Consider the following 24167-nt stretch of genomic DNA (forward strand, 5'->3'; position numbering starts at 1 on the left):
TTACAGATCAGGGGGTGGGACCCACTCACCCTACAGGCCTATTACAGATCAGGGGGCGGGACCCACTCACCCTACAGGCCTATTACAGATCATGGGGCTGGACCCACTCACCCTACAGGCCTATTACAGATCAGGGGGCGGGACCCACTCACCCTACAGGCCTATTACAGATCAGGGGGCGGGACCCACTCACCCTACAGGCCTATTACAGATCAGGGGGTGGGACCCACTCACCCTACAGGCCTATTACAGATCAGGGGGTGGGACCCACTCAGCCTACAGGCCTATTACAGATCAGCGGGTGGGACCCACTCACCCTACAGGCCTATTACAGATCAGGGGGCGGGACCCTCTCACCCTACAGGCCTATTACAGATCAGGGGGCGGGACCCTCTCACCCTACAGGCCTATTACAGATCAGGGGGTGGGACCCACTCAGCCTACAGGCCTATTACAGATCAGGGGGTGGGACCCACTCAGCCTACAGGCCTATTACAGATCAGCGGGTGGGACCCACTCACCCTACAGGCCTATTACAGATCAGGGGGTGGGACCCACTCAGCCTACAGGCCTATTACAGATCAGCGGGTGGGACCCACTCACCCTACAGGCCTATTACAGATCAGGGGGTGGGACCCACTCACCCTACAGGCCTATTACAGATCAGCCGGTGGGACCCACTCACCCTACAGGCCTATTACAGATCAGGGGGTGGGACCCACTCACCCTACAGGCCTATTACAGATCAGGGGGCGGGACCCACTCACCCTACAGGCCTATTACAGATCAGGGGGTGGGACCCACTCACCCTACAGGCCTATTACAAATCAGGGGGTGGGACCCACTCACCCTACAGGCCTATTACAAATCAGGGGGCGGGACCCACTCACCCTACAGGCCTATTACAGATCAGGGGGTGGGACCCACTCACCCTACAGGCCTATTACAGATCAGCGGGTGGGACCCACTCACCCTACAGGCCTATTACAGATCAGGGGGTGGGACCCACTCACCCTACAGGCCTATTACAGATCAGCGGGTGGGACCCACTCACCCTACAGGCCTATTACAGATCAGGGGGTGGGACCCACTCACCCTACAGGCCAATTACAGATCAGGGGGAGGGACCCACTCACCCTACAGGCCTATTACAGATCAGGGGGCGGGACCCACTCACCCTACAGGCCTATTACAGATCAGCGGGTGGGACCCACTCACCCTACAGGCCTATTACAGATCAGCGGGTGGGACCCACTCACCCTACAGGCCTATTACAGATCAGCGGGTGGGACCCACTCACCCTACAGGCCTATTACAGATCAGGGGGCGGGACCCACTCACCCTACAGGCCTATTACAGATCAGGGGGCAGGACCCACTCACCCTACAGGCCTATTACAGATCAGGGGGTGGGACTAAACTTACAGAAACTAAAATAAATATCCACCATCTTGTTTGGAAGCTATCAAACGCTTATGGAGTCAGATGGGAATTTACGAGAATGTCTGAAGGAACTACTCATGATATGGAAGAAGAGGATTTTGAAAGTCTGTTGCTGGAAACCGATGTCCGTGTCTATCTGTACGAGCCGCAATATAGCGGAGAGCGGCGGAGGCTGATGGAGGAACAGGAGGCGCCGGCGCAGAAGACCTGTGGCGGACGAGGAGCCCGGAGCTCGAGCTGGGGCGACTGCTGGTGCCGGTGCGCACACGGACACAGAGATAGAGTCCGTCTGCTGCAAAGAATTTCAACGATACCAATTTCTCCTGGACGAAATCTCTGAATGAGACGAGGACATGGACGTTTGTGTTGTGAACCATCATAGTTCCACACTGCATGTGTTCTGACTGAACATCCCGGTACCATGCAATCATTCACCATTGCGAAAGAAATACAAACGAGGAAATGAGTTCGCCAACTAACTTTAATGTTTGTGTGAAATTAATTTCAAGCTCTGTTCTGCCGTTCTGAATTAGTGGGAGTGGTTTGCGGAGCTTTGCAATGTGGTGCATTGTGGGATTTGGTGTCTTTCATACAAACGCGCCCTAAAGTTACTTTCTGCCTTTTCTCGGTCAAGAAGGGATCTATCTATCTATCTATCTATCTATCTATCTATCTATCTATCTATCTATCTATCTATCTATCTATCTATCTATCTATCTGTCTGTCTGTCTGTCTGTCTGTCTGTCTGTCTGTCTGTGTCATGAAGAGCCTTTAACTCTCCAGCTCAGATCTCCAGACTCACTGTTGTGGACGATGTCCTGCATCTTCTTCCAGACTCTGAACGGCAGGTTGCCCAAGTATCGTGGCACATGAATCAAAGCTCCAGAAGCCATCTGTGGATCCGGCTGTGAGCTCTGGACTCTGGAGGAACATTCAGGAGTCAGAACTGCAGTGGCTTTGGGTCAGAACCAGAGAGACCAGAGACAGGAGCAGATCACTCACCTTTCCATGGAGACTGGAAACTCCTGCAGAACAAACACACCATTATCATCAAGAACTCAATCAATCAACCAATGATCAACCAATGATGTGAGATCAGACCTTCAGAAAGCAGACGTCATTGGCTTCCATCATCTCCTCCATGTGTCTGATTGTGTGTGAAAGAGCTGAGATGTGTGTGTTCATCTCCTCCAGCTTCTCCTTCATCATCTGCTTCTTCTGCTCCTCTTCCTCCCTCAGTGCAGTGACTGTAGCTTCTTCTTCATCTCTGAGAAACTGATGAAGCTTCTCAAACTGCTGTTTAATCTGACGCTCTGTGTGCTCAGCTTGAGTCTGAAATCACATCACATTCACTTCAATCTCAATCCACACACATCAACACTTAACATTCATATCAGAGATGAACTCGGATACCCGACATATAACGGATCCAGAAGCAGATTAATGCTCGCCATTTACAGAAATGATCAACTGGAATCCATTATATTAAATCATAACTGTATACAGTGATGCTATACATGATCTTGATTCTGTTTCCTCACCCTGATGTGTTGAACTGTTTTCTCAAACTCTCCTTTAATTTTTCCATTGCGTGTAAGTTTCTCTTGTAAGGACTTCAGCGCTGTATTGAACTCCTCCTAGAATTGAACAAAAAACACAAGATTACAGTGAAGAGAAGAAGAGAAGACAATACAGTGATATGATCATATAATGCAGTGAAAAAGTATTTTCCCTCATCCTGATTTCTTCTGTTTCTGCACATCTCATATTAAATTGACTTAGAAATTAAAACATAAAGCAAAGGCAACCTGAGTAAACACAAAGTACAGTTTGTAAAAGAGAATGTTATTAATTAAAGCAAAAGGTTATCCAACACCAACGTGAAAATGTATTTGCCCCTGTAGTTCCTAATTCCTCCTATCTCTGAAATGTATGTATAATGTGGTTGAGCTGGACTAAACACAAGCGACCGCAGGCCCAAAACTTCTGAACAGTCTGCCTCTCCACATCAGCTTCTGTTTCCTCCTTCACATCTTCTTTAAAGACATATTTATTTTCTTTGGCTTTTAATACTGCTTGATTTTGGTACAATTATTGTTTATCTATCGTTGTGTGTTCCTTTATTGGTTGTTTTATTATTATTTAATTTTTGTATTCTGTTCTGTACGGCACTTTGGTCAGCCTTGGTTGTTTTTAAATGTGCCTTATCAATAAATATTGGATTGTATTAAAATGAGCATACAACAACAGCAGTGTCATGTGTGTGGTTCGCTTTTTATTCGGCCAATTATATTTACATTATTTTCTGTGGTAAAGTAGAAAAACGCTGTAGGACAGATCGCCTACCTTTTTACTTGCATGTCAAATTCTTTTTAACACAGTTTGTGCTTGTTATTGGACATGGTAAGGCACGGCAAGTTTATTTGTAAAGCGTGTTTACACGCGCGGGTGATTTTAGTTTCTCTTTCTCTGGCAGCGTAAAAATCAAACAGCCTAAATGTCTTTCCCTTGTGGAAGATAACATACACTCTTCAGACCACAAGTAGAAAACCTGAAGATATCAGAACAGAGATCGATGGTCTCTTTCCTGGTCGTGTCCCACATCCCTCTTTTACACTGGGCTTTGGTGCGGTCCGAGCCCGAGTGCGATTGTTCCGGCGCCCCCCGCAGTCTGGTCTGGTTCCACACTCAACTTGATTCTATCAAACCCTGGTGCGTTTACCTGCATATTACATCATCGCAAACGTGCACGGCGCATGATAGAAAACAGAACGTCAATATATTGTGTTTTTATTAATTCGGTGCTATTATGCGCAGCTGAGTGAACAACACATATTTACTGTGTGTGTGTCGCATAAAGTGGTCTTTTGCTGCTTGAAAACTGACTCTTTTGAGGAGACAGTGGATTTCCACATTTGTTTCCCTGATTCCACGCGCTATGCGCGAATACACTGCCGGCTCACTCTCGCTCATCTTATCCAAGGTAAATCATCAACACTACCATCCCTTACATGCGTTTTTATTTAACTAAATACATAATAATCAGCTAAAACGCATGCGCAGGTCACTTTACTTCCTGAACAAGCGCGCACCCGAGTCAATGGGTGCTTCTCAATATCCCTCCTCGTCTCCTCCGTCCTCCATCCTATGACCCGGAAACCGATCGAGCTCAGCCATCTTGAAGGACATCTCGATTCTCTAATTGCACCGAGAGGATCGAGGATCGAGGAGTGAGGAGGCCTTCTGAGGAGCTATGAGCTGTCAGATCTGCTTCTGTGTCTTGTGCTCTGTGGGACTTTAATGTTGTAGTTTCTTAGTGTCTAGTTTCTGTATTCTTTCCTTTGTCCTGTTTCCTGTGGCCAGGTTGTAGTTTTGTAGTCTTTTACATTTTCATTAGTCTGCTCCAGGTGTGTCATTTTCCCTTGTTAAGCTCGTTGACCCCTTTGTTTAAATAGCCCTTGTTTTCTCTGGTTCTCTGTCGGTCGTTGTTTCATATCATGCAGGTGTCTCCAGTTCCCCATGGTTTCTTCGTTTTTCTCAGTGTTATTGTGTTCTTGACGTAAGTTATGATTGTTTATTTTCAATAAAATCTCCCTGCATTTGGATCCTTCATCTCTGCCTGCCGTCTTTGATTCCCCCGTCCCGTGACATGAGTGAGGATACACAGGTGTATCCTATGCGGAAGTGTTTTATTGAATAAACGTGACGCACACATCAATTCTCCTCCCCTTTCACATCGGCCACAATCTTTTTCATTTATACTTTACGTTTGCAGTTTATATAAACCACACATCACACATATTTGAACAGGGTATTTTGCTTTATTATTATTTATTATGAATTATTTAAATAACCTAACTTCAACAACACAAGGACAGATCCTTTGAGCGCTGCTGATGACGCTGTGAAGTGACGCTCGAGTGATCAAGTATTCCAATGTAGAAAAAAGCTTTAATTCGATTCCTATGTCCTCCTTTTCTTTCCTTGCAGCCTTCCCTCGCGTCCTCCAGAGGGTGCAGCTGAGACGCGAGGAAAGGAAGCGAGGGAAGGAAACGAGGATGCACAAATAAGAAATGAGAAGCTCCTCGTGTTGCTTTCACATTCACGCGAACCACAGCACGGTTCGGGAGCAACCGAACTCAGACCACCTCCTCCAGGTAGTCTCGGGTTCGGTACCCCAGTGCGCACCCGAGTCCGCATGACAGCGTTCACATTAGCGATTTTTCATGCGAACCGTGCGCCGTTCCGAACCAAACTACCAGTGTGAAAGCCCCCGGTAGGCTAGGCTATATCACGCGTCTTTGTGTGGAAATATAAAACTAATGTTTTTTAAATATTTAACTTTATTATATTATTTAAGTTAACAATATTTACTGATATTTATTTAAATGCTTTACAGGCTTTAGTGTGTTGTTTCTTTGACGGAATTGCTCAAATAAACACGTCTGTTACAAAATGGATGTTTGAGCTAGGGCTGGGCCATATGGGCAAAAATTAATATCTCAAAATTTTTTGGTTAAATGGCGATATACTATATGTGTCTTGATACTTTCTACGGTTTTCTATTTGGATAAAGAAAATCTGTATTTTTATTTTTTTTATTGACATCCTGCCCAATGATATACTACAAACAATGTTGATATTGAAGGATATGGAAACAAATATAGTGAATGTAATGCAGGCTATGAAATATATTATGTGCAAAAAGGTGGTTGGAATCACATTACATTATAACATTACAATCTAAAAACAAAAATAATGCTTTTGTTTTTAAATTGACTAAAGGCTAAACTAAAAATGCAAATAAAAACAAAAGCACAAACTAATTATATTAGCCTGCATTTTATTACCCCATTAAAAAGGTCACTTTCATTAAAATATACTTGTAGGTTTAAAATTCCACATATAGCACATTTATTGACTCCAACAACAAATATTTTAGCAATATGTATATTTTTGTCAGAATTATTGCGATACTATTCACTTGTGCTCCGTCTGTTTGGCGCGCATGCGCGCGGCGGCGCTCGTTCACGGAAGCTTGAATATTAGCGGAGATTCGCTTGCAGAAGCTCGTCCTCTCTTGACAGTGAAATAAATGGACATATTTGTTTGACTTTCTAACATTTACAGATGCAGAATATGCCTGTGAATTGTAAGTTAAGCACTGAGGAAAGCACCACATCTCAAACGCATTCAACAGCGCAAGTATCTGTCAGTCAGCAACAGTAACGTTATCTGTCAGAGCATCTGCTGCTTTAAACTTGTTAACTATATCTTACCAGTTATTTTGAAGCCCTTAATATAACATGTTTAGCACAAATTGTACTATGTAATTTCACTGCACAGCTCACACTGCGTCATCCGCTGTTTTCAGATGTGCTCGTATCAAACTACTGTATCGATAAACGGTATTGCCTCATTCCATATCGTTACAAAAAATATATATTGATATATTGTACAAACTCGATATACTGCCCAGCCCTAGTTTGAGCCTTCTTTAGAGGCATTTATATAGCGCTTTCATATGTACTACTGTCCACCCAAGCGCTTTACAATGATGTCGGATCTCTCCTCAACCACCAGCAGTGTGCAGCTCCACTTGGATGTGTGATTGCTAATCACTATTACCTAAAACTGTCTATAAATGCAGATCGTCTGTTGTGAGCCCTCTAGTGGTCGGGAGCATATCCGTTGCATTGTGGCTTATTCCCGTGTGTGTGTGTGTGTGTGTGTTCACTACTCTCTTCATGTCACTTTCAGTTGCATTTCCATATATTTGAGATATTTGTCTTACCTTATATGATGAAACCATTTCACTGATGGGTCTGAATTTATGACTGTCGTGTTGTTGTGAATCTCTGCACACTAAACACACAGGCTGTTTGTCCTCCAGACAGAAGAGTTTGAGTTTCTCACTGTGTAAACTGCAGATCTCCTCAGATCCTGATGAACGCGTCTCATTTCTCTCCGTCAGGAACGACTCGCACAAGTTTTTTAACGCCAGATTAAAAGGAGGATTGTCTTTTGAGGATCTTCTCCTGCAGACAGGACACTCCTGAGTTTTCTTGGTTCTCCAGAACTGTTGAAGACACTCTTTACAGACACTGTGACTACATGATAAAACAACAGGAGCCTTGAAGATATCACAGCACACGGGACAAGACAGCTCTTCTGCAGAAACATTTAGTGAAGCCATTTTCACTGTTTGAGCTCCAGCAACATAAACTACTTTCACTTTCTGAACTACGGTTTTAAAAATGAATCACATTGAGAATCACAACGATCTGCTGTCTGTTCAGAAAAAAATGTCTCACAAATCCTTCTTGAAAGTGTTTGTCTTCATTCTCCACTGATCGCTGCTTCTTTATTGCTTTTGTCGAGAGAGACGAGAGTCAGCGTGACAGAAAGAGAAATAATAAGTCAGTCTCTTCCTGGTTAGTGTTGTAAGAGGGCGGAGTTTATGATCACATTTGGTTCAAAGAACAACATCAGGGTTTCTTCAGGTTAAATTTTAACTTCCATTTTCCAAAACTTACATTAAAACTTTCTCAGCTATAATGCTATTAATTAAAACCTTGAATCAAACACGAAATATGGAAGTAAAATAATGCCAAATGTTTTTGAAATAAAAAAGCCTGTTGAATTGCACTACTTGAAAAAAATTTGCATTGCATTAACCATGCTTTCATTTTAATGCATTGTATTTTTAGGGCTTGCATTTTTATGGGATGAAATTCATCATGGTTGTATATTTAAACTGTGAATATTTCAATTCAAAACATTTCAAACACATTTTCATTAATAAAAATTCAATAATCCATATTCACCTTTCATATTTCACTTCCAAAATATTCAAACTGTTTAAAAATACAACCTATAATATTCACAGGGATTAAAGTAAAAAAAAATCTTTTGACTGAAAAAATTTCCGTGGCCAAACCCCGTTCCACAGCCTGTCACACATCCAGAAGTTTTCTTCTTCTTGTAATTAGGAGTATAGTGAGTACTTGGCATGCATTACCTTCACAAATGAAATACTCAAAGAACATTTGCATTTAAAGAAAGGCCATTTTGAACTGCGTTTCTATTATTTACACACTTTTATGAAATGTCAATGTTTTCAATCTAATGCTTTTACAAGACTTGACTCTTTGTGATGTAGTCATAATAAAATATTTGCATAAATTTAACACAAGTTTTTATTTTTCAAATAATAAAAGCCAACAGAGCCTTTGCAGCAAAGTGAGCTAAATATCACAAACTATATTTTATATTTTAACCTATTTAAGCCATTATGAATAAATAATATAATGTTATTTTTTATATAAAAAGTGAACAGCATGAGCAGGGCCGTACACAGGGTTTTATAAATAAAGAGGTCCTTGCTAAAGGGATCTTGCTAGGGGGGTTCGGGCGCATGTTGCAAGTTGAGCAATTACTAGTCTCAGCCTCAGACGTCACGCCCACGGAACGCTGGCTAAACGTCTGATGCATATGGTACACTTAACTGGAAACACTTCAGGAACGTCGAAGTCATCATCTGATTGGTTGAATTTTATCGGATTTCCGGGGGGCGCGAGTGTCGCGTTTATTTTTGGTCCGCCGGGAAACAAAGCGCAGACGTGTGATTGCGGAAGAAAAACTGTTGTGTTTACATGAATGACAATGAGCATTTATCAAGATCAGCTAAACGTAGGATTCTCAAAAGTATGCGAGGTTCACGCCATAGACTCTTTAAGAGATGTCCAGGAGTTTAGTTTGAGGCACTTAGTGGAGACTTGTTGCACGCCGGTCTGTTGTTGTGGGGACATTTCCACGCCCCGAAACGTGACGCTGAACGAAACGAACTGTAATTGGTTGTTTGACATGTCGGTCAAACGGCCTTATGGGCGGGCCTTGGCCAAAGAAAGCTGCTATGAATTCCAGACCTTCAGCCGTCAGTCTGAAGGTCTGGCTATGCGAGACTACTTGACTTAAGACATGGCTTCATTAACGGAGCAGATGCATGTGAGTTATCACTTAATTTGTTTTTATTTATTTATTTATTGTTGTTTATTAATGTGTAATGTGATTCAATGCATTGTTAATATAGAATAGATTCTTACCAGAAACTACACTAGTCTTAGGGGTAGTGATTGCATTCTTGTGTTGTTAAGAGATATTTGATAATCCGCTTATAATAATGATAATAATGATAATAATACTGTAATGACAGATTTCCATGGTTATTCGCATTGTAAATCTACCAAAATGTTTATAATTTTCTACATTTTATATTTATAACACTATTATTTGTGTTATTTGCATTAAAATATTTTTTTAAAAATTGGAGCAAAATGGGAATGCAAAGTTATATATGCTGTAGTTCACCACTACATAACCACTATACTCCCTCCCATTCACCACCATACGTTTACACAACCAAAATTATATTGGTTCTGAGAACCTCAGAAATGTAAAAAGTGTCCATTAAATAGTTGTAAATCTAACAAGGGCTTTGGATGAAACATAAATGATGTGTTTATATCAATAAGCAAGAGTTGTTGTGTAAGCTTTTTGTTATCATCCTGTGTATTACTATTATGCCAATTTTGAGTGGTTCATTATATTTTCTATTAAATGTAAAAGGGGTTCTGGCTTCTCAAGTTAAAATACAGTACACAGTATGAATGAATACACCCCTCTGAAACCCAACAAATTCAGAAATGGTCTATACATCTAGGACAACTTTGTTTTTTTTTAAATATATTTCATGTTTAGATGGGGTGTAATCATTTATGCTGTGTACTGTACTTGTATACTTTATTTTTCTCTTAAGTTATTATAGCTTACAAAAAGTTAGATGATTAAGATCACTATATAATATTATAATGTCTAATGTTGCTGGGTTTAATCACATTTTGTTCCTCTGTATTCTGCAGCAAATTCTGAAAAGGAATCTTTTGGAGGAGCTTCTCTCTAAGTTTGAGAGAGCACTTTTGAGATCTCCACTTGACCTGGATTACATGGAGTTTGTGTGCCGTCAGCAGCTGTACCTCCTGCAAGCACTCTAAAGACATGCGGAAATACCCTACGAAATCATTCAGGCCCTGCAGTGTTTGAACTAGTTAGACTACCACCACATTCCACAGCTCCACATGCAGTGGTGGATTCAACTGTTGCTCTGAGAGGACGTCCAAGGTTTGCAATTGAAAGAGAAGAGTTAGCAGAGATGCTGCAGACAAACCTTCCTGTGCATTACATTGCAAAAATGATGGGCGTTTTCACAAGAACCATCTTTAGAAGGATGAACGATTTTGGTCTTTGGATCTCAGGGTTGTATAGCTGCATCACTGATGAGGAGTTGGATAACCTTGTAAGAGCTATTAAGGATGATATGCCTGTTGCTGGTTACAGAATGGGCAGAGGGAGGTTGTTGTCTTTAGGAATACGTGTGCAATGGCAGAGAATAACTGCCTCAATGCACCGCGTTGATTCAATTGGAATCCTTTCTAGATTGGCCAGGTTGGGATGTGTGGTGCGAAGAACGTACTCAGTTCGAGGACCCCTTTCTCTTGTGCACATAGACACAAATCACAAATTGATACGGTAAGTTATATATATTGTGTGTGTATAATTTTAAGAACATATTTTTAAAACCCCTTTTTTTAAATCTTGTAAATAGATACAACATTGTAATATTTGGTGGTGTGGATGGTTATTCCAGGAAGGTATGTTTAAAGTCTGTGTTGAGATATATATATATAAAGGTTTCACCATTTTCACCACAAGTTTGCATTTGATTTATAGTGTTACTAGTCATCTGGTATCAAGATCATTCCAGTCACTATGATTTCCTTGAAAAAAACATTCTTGTTTATTGAAAATTACCATGTAATACATTAATTTCCAATGTATGTTATATTTTCTCCTGCCTATATTTACTTAATATTGCATTTTGTATTTGCAGGTCATGTACTTGAATGCAGCAAGTAACAACCGGGCATCGACAGCATACCACTTCTTCTCAGAAGCAGTCCAAAGATTTGGCTTACCATCTAGGTGAGTATAGTAAAGAAAACGAATTTGAATTTTGTCTGGATATGTATTGTAATATTAAAAAATAAATAAATAAATCAGGGTCAGGGGAGACCAAGGAGTGGAGAATGTACAGATAGCCAGGTTCATGTTTTCTTCAAGAGAAACTGACCGAGGAAGTTTCATATCCGGGAAAAGTGTCCATAATCAAAGGTAAATTACAACTGTCTGAAATTTCTAAAATGAAAAGACTTAATATTTTGTAACTTCAATAATCTGTAGGTAGCTTTTCAATGTCACTTCTATGTAACAAAATATTTTACATTTATTAGTAATTGATCTCAAATGCCTTTCACTGCATTGCTTTTAAACCTAATTATTATTTGTTTTATTATTACTAATATTTATTGTTATTGTTTATTTCTAATAGGATTGAGCGCCTCTGGCGTGATGTCAGAACCATGGTGACTAACAAGTACTCAGACACACTGCACTCCCTATAGGCAGAGGGATTGCTTGACTTATCAGTGGTCGAGGACCTTTTCAGTGTGCACTACACTTTTCTCAAAAGACTTCAGGCAGACTTGGACACATTTTCAGAAGCCTGGAATCACCATCCACTCTCCACAGAGGGCAATAGAAGTCCAGAGCAACTGTGGCAGATTGGAATGATGCACACAAATATTGACCAATCGGAGAGATACGAGATATGGTGACACTGCTTTAGTTAGTCTGTCACCACACTGCTGTTTATGTATTACTCTAACTGGATTTTTGACTATGTATTTAACTGCTATACCTTCAGGACATGGAAGAGCCAGATCTAGACTGGGACATAGCAGCTTCTTATGATGCCGGTGAAGATTTTGGAGTTGTTGTTCCTGAATTTGAATCCCCTTTGTGTTCAGATGGGTTGAGGGCTCTCGAACACCTGCTGAATTCAACTGGTCCTAATATCCCTGTCAAAGAACTGTATTTGCTTTGTCGGGAGTTTGTTTCAACAAATATGTTGTAATAAATAAAATTAAAAACAAAGCATGCATAAAGACAGTACTGCATAGTGACTTTATTTTGCACTGAAACTTATTGTATATTGATATACATCATTTTCATTTCTGAATTGAGTCTTGGAACAATTTTGCAGCAATCTTTGCTGCATTTTTTGCAATACATGTCAATGATAAACAAAATAAAAAAAATAAAAAATAAAAATTTAAATAAAGCTACTGCATCTCTATCCTTTTAAAATGCTACACTATAACAGTAAGGGAGAGAACACAGTACAGGGAGTAAACTCTATATTAGGAATCCATCTCATGAACGACAAAATTCTCTGCTATTGCTCACAGCCTGCCTCATAATGTCAAGGAACTCTGTGTAAGTCCCTAGGTGCCGTGTAGGCAAGGTCACAGTACAAGAACATGCATTTACAAGGGGGTAGCATAAATTGTGCTCACCATATCGTAGCTGACAGTCATGATCAAATTCTATGTATATTTAAATGTTTTCTCTTTGTGCAGAAGTAATGGGAACATGTCCCTGACCAGTAAGCCACTGCATGAAGCTGCTGACGGTGATCAGGGGCCTCATTTATAAAACTTTGCGTAGGATTTGCGTCAGAAGGGGCGTACAGATGAAACATAGGACGTGCGTACGCACAGAAATATTCGGATTTATAAAACCGCGCGCACGCACATCCTACGCAGTTTTCCCTTAATAAATCACAATCAATTCTAAATGTAGCGCAACTTTTGCGGCTTCATGTCACGCCCATAGTTGCCCATAAATAGTCCTTGAAACGCCCACAAGTTAATATTCATCGATTGCGAAAGCATGGCAAACACAGAGAGGAAATCAAAAAAACGTAACTTCACTCAATGTGAAGTATAAGTTATCGTTGGCGAGGTGGAAAAGAGGAGAAACATGTTGTTTGGAGGGCACAGTGTGGGCATTACTAATGCCAAAAAGTCACTTGAGTGGCAAAAGGTTGCAGACGCCGTAAATGCGTTTTTAAATATGTAAATCCGTAAATGTGTGTAGCCTCATAACCTCGGACCGTGGCCGAAATAAAAAAGAAATGATCGGACAAGATCAGCCATTGTGCGTCATTACGCATTGTGATGGGGCATTTTATTTCCATCCATTCAATTGCATCTGACAAGCTACAGATGTCAGTTATAATCTACGTGGAAATGGGAAATAGTTCAGTGCAAATGTAATTTCTTGCAGCTTTCTGAATAGTTGAGACATACGTCATACGTTATTTTATCAAAAATAAAACAAACTAAAGGCATATGCATGAATACCATGATTCCGTAGCTGATGAAGAAATTTTTACTATGAAAACAACTTTCCTCAGTGGACAATTAATACATCTATCTTACATCATCTATCTATATATCTATATATCTCCCTAATATCTATCTATCTGTCTATCTAATTGCATCTATATCTGCTCCGCCAGACGGACACATTGACGAGAATATCTGTTTTGTACATTATTTTGTTCTGTTTACCATATTATTTATGAGGATGAATTGCATAACATGCCAATATTATTGCAGAACATATTTCACTTTTCTTTTTGCAAATGTGTTAATTTGCATTTCTGTTGTAATTTTTGTTTGATTTTGTTTGTTTTACACTGCAGATCGATCGAACGGGTGTTCGTGTAGGCTGTTAATTGTATGACTTGCTTTGTGAAGTCTTCATGTTTATGAGAGGCAGTATTGCCATTTCTTTCGCAGAACACACGGGACAAGGTACCTTACAAACAAATGCAGGGAAACTCAAAATGCAGAAAACCAAAATAATAAAAAAATCATCATCAAGTAAAAATAAATTACCTTTAACAACAAATAACTTGAAAATTAATCTGAAAATAAAATGTACTTTTATATACTCAGTACATAACATTTCCTTCTATAAAACTACACTAAATAGTCCTGCATGAATTGGTCTTACCTTGACATCAATCACTGCTGAAGAAGAAGAATCCAACTCGTCCCCTAACTGTGGATGTAAACAAATGTAAAATATATGATTCAATGTGAGAAATCACTTCATAGTTTTTAATTTAAATGACTCCTTACATTCCCACTAAAACTATATTTTTTTGTGGAAGTAGATGGCACTTATGTATCTGTAGGGTCACAGTTGTCAGACATGGTTGCATTAATAAGGGTAACACAAAAGAATTGTACTATACCAATTACAAAAGTAGTAGACTTACAGTCAATCTGACTTGTGTCTGATGTGTTAATCATGTTAAATCAATTATTAAAGGGGAATTATACATTATTCAGAAGTTAAACTGGTATACACTGTATGGTATGACACTGAACAACCTACATTGGCATGATCATCCTCCACTTTTGTGGAAATGGAGGGCACTTCTGAATCAGACAGTGAGTAATCTCATAGGCTCCTGTAACAAATGAAATTATTCGATAGAAGGTTAGGACTGTAATAGGTGATGATTTATTATTTCTAGCTTTCCTCAATGGGGTGTCGATCAGAACACAATGGATTGAATCAGTTCCATGCAAAGGTGGTTTATTGTTGACAGTTCGGCTATACACAACACAGCAGTACACAGATTGCTTGAAGTGATCTAGATGTGTATGTTTATGTGGTCTACAAATGGAAAGAAATAAAGATATATATTAACAAATGTCTCTAGTATTATTATACAAACATTACTTCCAAATCTACATTTCTCAAATAAAGAATTATCAGGTCCGATTTTATATTAAATAAAGAAATCAATATACAAGCAACGAAAATATGCAATACCGCCACCCGGTGGTCAGAAATGGCATAATATTCAAACCGAAACTAAATCTGAGGTAATTTAAATGAATGGCACATAATCATAAAGATCGCGTCCTTAAACTCGAAATAACAAGAGTTCAACCTCAACCTCACGCGATTAACGGATTCATCTCTCTTAAACATGCATCACTTTATGAAAGTATGACATCAAGGCTTTACAGCTCCTTAACAAGTATTGATCATCAAACTAGGTAAACAGTCAACTTACATATATTTATTCACGCACTTTGCACACACAGTCTTGCTTGTACAGTCCCGCTCGTACAGTCGCGCTCTCTGCTGATGATGATTGACAGCAAGTAGCGCATGCGCACATGACTCGGCCTTTCCAACACAGCCGCCCCCAAATTTGGCTACAAATTTGCTCCATTGAAAGGCCGGCACTATATGGAATATCGTTAGTCACCAGTGTGGCTTTCATCACCTTCATCTCGGATCTCTGGAAGAACAATCAGTCGAGCGATGGGTCTCGTGTAGACTTTGTCCTTAATCTGCACCTCGACCGTTCGAACTCGATTATCAGCCCCAGGAAAGACATTAAGTACCCTCCCGATCTGCCAGAATGAACGGGGTAACTGAGGGTCAACAAGCATGACAACTGTCCCGGGTTTGATGTCTACTGATGGATTCTGCCACTTTCCCCTGGCCTGCATGTTAGGTAAGTAATACTTTATAAAGGCCGTCCAGAATCTGTCAGATAATACTTGTGAATGTCTCCATCTCCGTCTTCCTAGCAGCTCAGACACTGGATATACGACTTGGGGTAGGGACCCATCCGGCCGCCCCATTAGAAAGCAGTTTGGGGTGATCGGATCTGCATCAGCAATGTCTGCTGAAACGTAACCAAGAGGTTTGGAGTTGAGGATGGCTTCAATCTCTATGAGGACAGTTCGAAGCACTTCTTCAGTTACTGATTCTGAGCCCAGGGTTGTATAAAGTGCGGCCTTAACTGAACGAATCTCGCGTTCCCACACCCCTCCAAAATGTGGAGCAGCTGGAGGATTGAAATGAAAGCTAATTTGTTGCTTCGCTAGCTGCTGCTGCAGATCACCACTGAGCTGACTGAAGGCCTCTTTAAGCTCCCTCTCACCACCTCGAAAGTTGGTGCCTTGGTCCGAATATAACTCTGCAGGTTTCCCACGGCGACCTATGAACCGACGTAGTGCCATGAGAAAGGCATCACTATCTATAGATGTCAGCACCTCAAGGTGCACTGCCCGGGTGGTCAAGCACTTAAATAAAAGTCCCCACCGCTTCTCCGTCCTACGACCTATTTTGACCAGGAGAGGCCCAAAGCAGTCCATTCCGGTTGAATGAAAAGCAGGCTTGAACAACCGAAGTCGTGGTGGAGGGAGATCAGCCATCTTCTGGGAGGCTGGCTTCGACCTCCATTTACAGCATTCAAGACATGTTCGCTGGTGCTTTCTCACTGCCTCTCTCCCTTTCAGTATCCACACCTTTCGACGGAGCTCCGCAAACACTCGCTCTGGTCCTGGATGGCAAAGGCGAGCATCATATTCCTTTATGAGTAGCTGAGTGTTAGGGTGACTGGAATCCAACACGATAGGGTGTACTGTGCTTGGGTCTAATCCTTCCACCCGCCTTAATCGTCCTCCAACCCGTATTACCTCACTGGTTCTGTCGAACTCTGGGGAAAGACAAAGTAAGCGGCTGCTAGAACGAACAGGCTTACCACTCTTCAACAGATGGTAGTCTTCATGAAAACTATCCATCTGGACCTGTCTCAGCGCGGTCAGTTCTGCCTTTTGGTAAGCACCGGCTGGAGGGGAGCCACTTTGTTCTGCCGCCCCGTGCAACTCCTGTGCTACTGCTTCGACCAAGTCTTTCCAGCTACTAAACTTACTACCATCTGCTGTCACTGGTGCTGCGTTGACCACGCCACAGAAGGCACTTCGCTTTAATTCCGTAGCGTCATCAGGCACTAAGCTGTGCACAACTGGTGGTGCTGGCCAAGTACTCTGAGGTTGGAGGAGGAATTCTGGCCCTTGGCTCCACCGATTAGGTTCAATAAGGTCATTCAGGCTCTTACCACGGGTAAGATCATCCGCAGAGTTGAGAGACAGGAAAAGGCACTGCTGTGGCTGCAACTTGGTCTCCAAGATCTTGGCTGGTCCCTGCAGTGTCCAACCTAGCTTTGTCTTTATGGCGGCCGGACCACCAAGTGGCCCAATTCGGACAGGTGCAATTGGTGTGATTAGATGGGTGTTATCAGCTCCGATGAGAAGTAGAGGACTCACTCTTTCAAAGGCCTGCAGAGGGAGATCTTTAAGATGCTTGTACTTCTCCAACAAACTGGCAGGATAGGAGTAATCGGCCAGACCAAGACGTTTCGCAGTGAATGCTGCATTGATCTTAAAGGTCTTCTGTGGATGCGTGGCAGGAGATATGTGGAAGGTAACCGTAGTACCACTGATGGTCTGCACATCTTGGCGGATGGTCCGCAAGGCTATGTTTTCGGCTTGACCTTGTATACCAAGCTCATGGGCGGCATCAGGAAGAAGAATAGTACGCTCGGACCCATCATCCATGACAGCATAGGTGTCGAGCGTCTTGCCTCCATAGCGCAGCAAGACCCGGATGACCTTTAGGAGAACACGCCTGCAGTCAGTGGGTCTGTCCAAGTACAGTGTCTCAGTGGTTGAACTAACAAGGCAGGAACCTTCTCTGGTACTCTTTGTATTGACCTCATGCAGGATTTGTAAGTGCTTCCCTTTACAGATGCTACAAGGCTTCTTGAGTGTGCACTGGGCTGCTTGGTGTGCACGTCCACAGCGCCAACAACGATGATTGGTCTGGATCCATTCAATCATTTGCTGTTTATCAAAGGACTTAAAAGTGGGACATTGACTAAGATAATGGTCCTCATTATCGCAGTAAGGACAAAAAGCTCTAGGTGGGAGTTTAGGTTTCTCCGCTTTAACAGGTCTAACTTGAGACGGTGCTGAGGGTATCTTTGTGGCAATGTCGTCCGCTCCATGAAGGATGGTAGTGTGACAGATTGAAAAGGAACATGTGTATTTTAAAAATGCATAAGTCTGTGTACACTAATATATATATATATATAGTCGCGATTTTGAATATGTATAAAAGTCTATAAAATATAAATATGTAGTTTATAGTTATTTTGAGTTTATCTGTGATCAGTTAATTGGCACGATAAGTTGGACAATCGATTGTTCTGGTCTGCGTGAACACTAGGGGGAGAGCTCGCGGGATTTCTCCATTCTACATAAAGCTTGCAGTGGAGAAACAGCGAGTGCGAGTTTTCTGTGATTAAATATATTCTTCCCCTTTTCAGGTATGAAGTATAATGATTAGTCAAAATACGTTGATGTTTTAATATGTTTATTAAGAGTATGCAGACACGAGTATTATCTTGATTGTGTGTTTGAAATGGTTCAGAAATGTGCGAGCTCAGAATCCATTTTAAGCACGTTGGTCACGGTGTATGGCCTGCCCTATATAATGGCGCGAAGCTCGAATATGTTCTATATTTGTGTATTTAAGGTGTAATCCTGTTTATTTAGTGCTGATTTGTTGACTTGCTGAACAAAGGTGAATATATAAAGTATGAAAAGTGAATTGAGAGTTTCAGATGCATTGTCAGCTAAAATAACTAGCTGAAATAGTACATTTACGTGCTTATGACTGATTTGCCATATAGTTAATATGCATTTATGACTAAAAAAAGATACATTTAAAAGAGTTTATACTCAGGTAACTGTAAAATGCTTTATTGTATTTTTGTGTATACTTTTTATAGTGTTATAGTTTTCAAATAGCCTATTATAAAGAAGTGTACTTATGTAATTAAATGTGTATGGTACAAATTGTTGAATGTATGTTAAGAAAGATGTCAATGAGGTTAATTTGAAAAAGAAAAGTGTACTGTTAATTATTACAAAAAAGATTCTACATAAAGCTTGCAGTGGAGAAACAGCGAGTGCGAGTTTTCTGTGATTAAATATATTCTTCCCCTTTTCAGGGGTACAACATTTTGGAGGCCCCGCTGGGATTTACTCTTTGGAGGGCAGTCGTCACTTACCTGGCCGACACTTCCTGATGCAGTACATCCCCTAAAACAACCCAGATCAACAGTGGAGAGTGGATAGAGTTCCTGCAGTAAAGGCAAGACAGAGGCAAAGAACCATAAACCTGAGGCCACAGAGATCATCAGGTGAAACAAAAGTTCAGTCAGTCTCAAGTAAGCCCCAACTCAGTGAAAAGGCCCACTCTATTGTCAAAATGGAGACAACAGTGCTAGAGGAAATGCAAGTTGAAGTTATCGCCATGTTAAACCCACTACCCAAAGACAAGCTTATTAGTGTTTGTGAGTTCCTGAAAATAGCAGACCAAGAGAATGTTTCATCTAAATCTCGCATGTCTTTGATCTCTCATATCCTTCAACATCTCGAAGAAGACATGACGGAACTAGAAGATGGCGGCATGTCTGTACTGTTAAGCCTGAGAGATAAAATTACAGAAATAAATACAGCCACTGAAAATGAGACCGCAGGACCAGGCGAAGTCACAGAAAAAGATCGATTGCAAAGGGAGTTAGATGAGCTAAAAAGTGCAATGAAACAAAAATTGAATGAAATTCAACAGTTGGAAGAGGTGAACACAAAACCCAGCATTGTCCAGCCTCAGCTTCAAATTGCTGCACACCCACCACATTTAGTGAGTACCCAACACCCCAGCCCACCTTGGCGCAAAGATTTCAAAATTTCTGGACAAATTGGTGACCCAGGTCAAAAAGAGAAATTAACTTTTTCAAGTTTAGCACACCAAATTGAGAACGGTTTGAGCAGAGGCTACCCAGAATGTGAGATTGTTGATGCAGTCATCCGTGCCATTTCCCCAGGCTTACAGTTAAGGAGCTACTTAGAAGGAAAACCAAACCTGACTCTACCTACCTTAAGGCGAATCCTGCGCTCTCACTTCCAAGAAAAAAGTGCAACTGAACTTTATAAGCAACTTACCTCTGAATGCCAAGGAAACAAAGAAACACCACAGAACTTCCTTATGCGTGTTCTAGATCTGCGCCAGAAAATCTTGTTTGCGTCCCAAGAAGCAGAATCAGGCCTCAAATATGATCCAGCATTAGTTCAAAGCATGTTCTTACATACTGTACTCACCGGTCTCCAAAGTGACAGCATAAAAGTAGACATGCAGCCCCTACTTCTGGACCCCAATACCACCGATGAGGCTCTGTTGGAGAAACTAAACAGTGCTTGTGCCAATGAGGCAGAAAGACAAAAGAAAAAGAAAACCAATGTGCAGCACACAACTACTGTTGTCCATGCAGTTAAGTCCAGTGGTGAAGTGACTGATAAGAAATCCAGTGTGACTCAAAGTGTGCCGAAACCATCTTTCGACGTGCTGACAGAACTTAAAGAACTGAGAACTGACATAGCTTCACTAAAAACACTCAATGCTGAAATAGCTCACATCAGGGAATCGATGCAGCAACCAGCCTTTGCCTCACCACAATTTCCCATTCCTTCACAGAGAGCTTCTGACAGAGAAATTGTTCCGTGTCAAGTGCAGCCCTATTGGACACCACCGGGTGCCAACCAAACAAGAGTTAACACTCAATTTCATCCCCAGTATATGCCTCGACAATATTATGCACCAACTTCTCGTTCCCAAGCAAGAAAGTGCTTCAATTGTCAGCAGCAAAGAACAGAGGACCGTTGCATGCATTGTTTTCGATGTGGCAGTGGTGAGCACTTCCAAGCGGGATGCAGAATTCGTGGCATTAAGCCTTCAAGAGAGATTCCTTTAAATGGAGACCGGTTACTTCCACGGGACAGGGAGTAACCAGATCTACTAACCAGTCCCAGAGATGTGCAGCCTGTGGAAGGACAGATAAGCAGATGAAGCAGTGTTCACAATGTAAAAAGGTACTGTATTGTTCTAAGATCTGCCAAACTCACCATTGGGCTGAACATAAGCAAATTTGCATCAACTCAATGAGATCAGTCTCAAACTTCTCTATGGCAATGAGTATTCACACCCCTTGCATCACTCAAGTTAACCAGCATTCCCCTGTGACGTCATTAGTTGGGAGGCAATGTCTCGTGGAATGTTACCTGCACGGCCAACGATTTCAAGCACTGTGGGACACTGGCTCTCAGGTATGTGTCATTGATGAAGTGTGGAAACAGGAATACTTACCAGAAGTACCATTGAGAGATGTTTCCGACATTCTTGAGGCTCCAAATACGTTGAACCTTGTAGCTGCCAACGGCATTGATATGCCCTATAGTGGATATGTTGAAGTGACATTCAAATTATTATCACAGCCATCTCACAAAGCTGAACTTGTCATTCCTATGCTCGTAGCAAGGGGTCAAAACCTCTCTCACCCTATCATAGGTTACAATGTGATAGAACAAATTGTGAACTCCATTGATCAAGCACAACTAAACACCGTAAACAACAACATACTTGAGAAAACTGTGAAAACTGCATTCCCCAGCCTAAAGAGGAGCAAAGTCCAGGCATTCATTCAACTTCTGAGTGCAGAGACCTCATGTGAATACACAGTAAAGACCACAAAAGGGCATGTTAACGTCCCCAAACGTAGTACTGTGCAGGTATCATGCCGAGTGTATATACAGCCAGTTAAAGAGGACAGCACACTCATTTTTGAACCTGATGTGAATCACCAGTGGCCGGATGGGCTTGAATTCACAGAAAGTCTAGTGAGGCTAACAAAAGGGGCTCCAACAAATATTACAATTGGTGTGTACAATGACACTGACCATGATGTAACTCTTATTGGCCAGACCCCGATCGGTACAGTACAGCCTGTCAAGAATGTCTTACCTGCTAGTATGTTTGAGGTGCCAGCAAACCCTACCTCTGCTGGAGTATGTCACATCCAGGTTGCGGATAACTGTCTTGACCACACAAGTACTGATGAATGGGACCCGCCCGTTGATGTTAGCCACCTGAGTAAACACCAGAGACAGGTAGTACAGCAAATGCTAAGAGAAGAGTGCCATTCATTTTCTAAGTCAGACAACGACATTGGGTGTATCAGGGATTTGCAAATGAGTATCTCACTTAAAGATGAGGAGCCAGTCAGTCGCACTTATTTGTCTGTGCCAAAACCGCTGTATCGTGAGATGAAAGAATATTTGCATGACCTCATAGCACAAGGCTGGATTGAAAAATCAAACTCATCATACTCCTCTCCAATCGTGTGCGTAAGAAAGAAAGATGGCAGCCTTCGTTTATGCATTGATTATAGAGACTTAAACCAAAAGACTCACCCGGATAGACAACCGATTCCGAGAGTGCAGGACATCATGGACAGCCTTGGTGGCAATTCTTGGTTTTCATCATTGGATCAAGGGAAGGCCTACCACCAGGGGTTCATGTCAAGAGAAAGTAAGCATCTAACGGCTTTCGTGACACCATGGGGTCTATATGAATGGGTGCGAATTCCTTTTGGGCTGATGAATGCTCCAGCAGCCTTCCAGCGGTGTATGGAACAGTGTTTAGAAGACCTGCGAGACGAGATATGCATTCCATACCTTGATGACACCTTGGTGTTTAGTAAGACTTTTGAGAACCATGTCCAGGATGTAAGGAAAGTGCTGCAACGGCTTAAGGAACATGGCATCAAACTCAAGCCAAATAAGTGTGAGCTTTTCAAACCTGAAGTCCGCTACCTGGGTAGAATAGTCTCTTCAGAGGGAAGTAAAGTTGATCCTGCAGACACAGAAGCTGTCAGATCCCTGAAAGACAAACAACCAAAAAATGTTGGTGAGTTGAGGAGAATTCTTGGTCTACTTAGCTACTACAGGCAGTACATTAAAGACTTCTCTCGCATCGCTAGCCCTTTGTACGACCTGTTAAAAATCACTCCAGAAGGTAATGCCCACATGACAGACAATCAAAGAAAGACAAAGACAAAATGCATGAAAACTGGTGTTCCATCGAGTAAGCCTATTACCTGGACTGATCAGCATCAGAACACTCTCGAACAATTAATTGACTGTTTGCTCCAGCCCCCTGTATTGGCATTCCCTGACTTTTCACAGCCTTTTGTCCTGCATACGGACGCGTCAGCCAAAGGCTTGGGTGCAGTATTGTACCAGAATCAAAATGGAAAACTTCGTGTGATTGCCTACGGATCTCGTACATTATCTGCTGCTGAGAAAAATTACCACCTACACTCAGGCAAGCTTGAATTTCTTGCTCTGAAGTGGTCAGTCACTGAAAAATTCCGTGATTACTTGTACTATGCTCCAACTTTCACCGTTTATAGCGACAACAATCCCCTTACATATGTCCTGTCAACTGCCAAACTGAATGCTACAGGCTGTAGGTGGGTGGCCGAATTGGCAGATTTCCACTTCACAATTAGATACCGCCCTGGCCGAGAAAATATTGACGCTGATACACTATCCAGATTGCCCCTTGACATAGGAACTGTGATGAATGAGTGTTCTGAGGAGCTGTCATCAGACGTGATAGGTGCAACAATTCAGGCGGTAGAAATTCAAGAAGGACCCAGCATCCCATGGTCAGTCTCGACAAACTGTCCCTCCATTGAAGTCTGTCCAGCAGTTCCAACCATAACTCCATTGTCGGTAAATGAGATAAGAGAAGCTCAAATCAATGACCAGGAAATTAGTCCTGTATATCAATGCAAGCTGTCTGAATTGAAACCACAAGTGAAACAACTCAAGACATACAGCTTAAAAACAAAATGCCTGTTTCGTGAATGGAGAAAACTTACCATTGATAAGGATGGTGTCCTCTGCCGAACCACTTCCACCCGCACACAGTTGGTTCTGCCTGAGAAATATAAAGGAACAGTCTTGCGAGAGCTGC

General features: G+C 41.7%; 2 protein-coding genes across 3 annotated transcripts in view; one reads left to right on the top strand and one right to left on the bottom strand.

The window, feature by feature from the left end:
- Positions 1–7887, bottom strand: part of LOC307009352 (nuclear factor 7, ovary-like) — a 16031-nt gene extending 8144 nt beyond the window's left edge. The window contains exons 1-5 of the mRNA XM_079633034.1: positions 7237–7887; positions 2984–3079; positions 2544–2774; positions 2445–2467; positions 2245–2363 (exon numbers count right to left, since the gene is read on the bottom strand). Of these exons, the coding sequence (XP_079489160.1) occupies positions 2245–2363; positions 2445–2467; positions 2544–2774; positions 2984–3079; positions 7237–7638 (871 nt within the window). The 5' untranslated portion in view covers positions 7639–7887. The remainder of the gene's footprint in view (positions 1–2244; positions 2364–2444; positions 2468–2543; positions 2775–2983; positions 3080–7236) is intronic.
- Positions 7888–10223: 2336 nt separating this feature from the next.
- On the top strand, positions 10224–12489 carry LOC307009359 (uncharacterized protein). 2 transcript variants are annotated; one of them, XM_079633042.1, is made up of 5 exons: positions 10224–11030; positions 11107–11152; positions 11392–11483; positions 11562–11672; positions 11890–12489. In XM_079633042.1, the coding sequence occupies exons 1-5, from the start codon at positions 10654–10656 to the stop codon at positions 11960–11962; spliced, it is 699 nt and encodes a 232-aa protein (XP_079489168.1). In that variant the 5' UTR covers positions 10224–10653; the 3' UTR covers positions 11963–12489. The 2 variants fall into 2 exon arrangements, with proteins under 2 accessions (XP_079489168.1, XP_079489169.1); XM_079633043.1 differs by lacking the exon at positions 11562–11672.
- The last annotated feature ends 11678 nt before the right edge of the window (positions 12490–24167 follow it).

This window comes from Phoxinus phoxinus (genome assembly GCF_949152265.1).
Source record: "Phoxinus phoxinus genome assembly, chromosome: 13".
NCBI classification, from domain to species: Eukaryota; Metazoa; Chordata; class Actinopteri; order Cypriniformes; family Leuciscidae; genus Phoxinus; species Phoxinus phoxinus.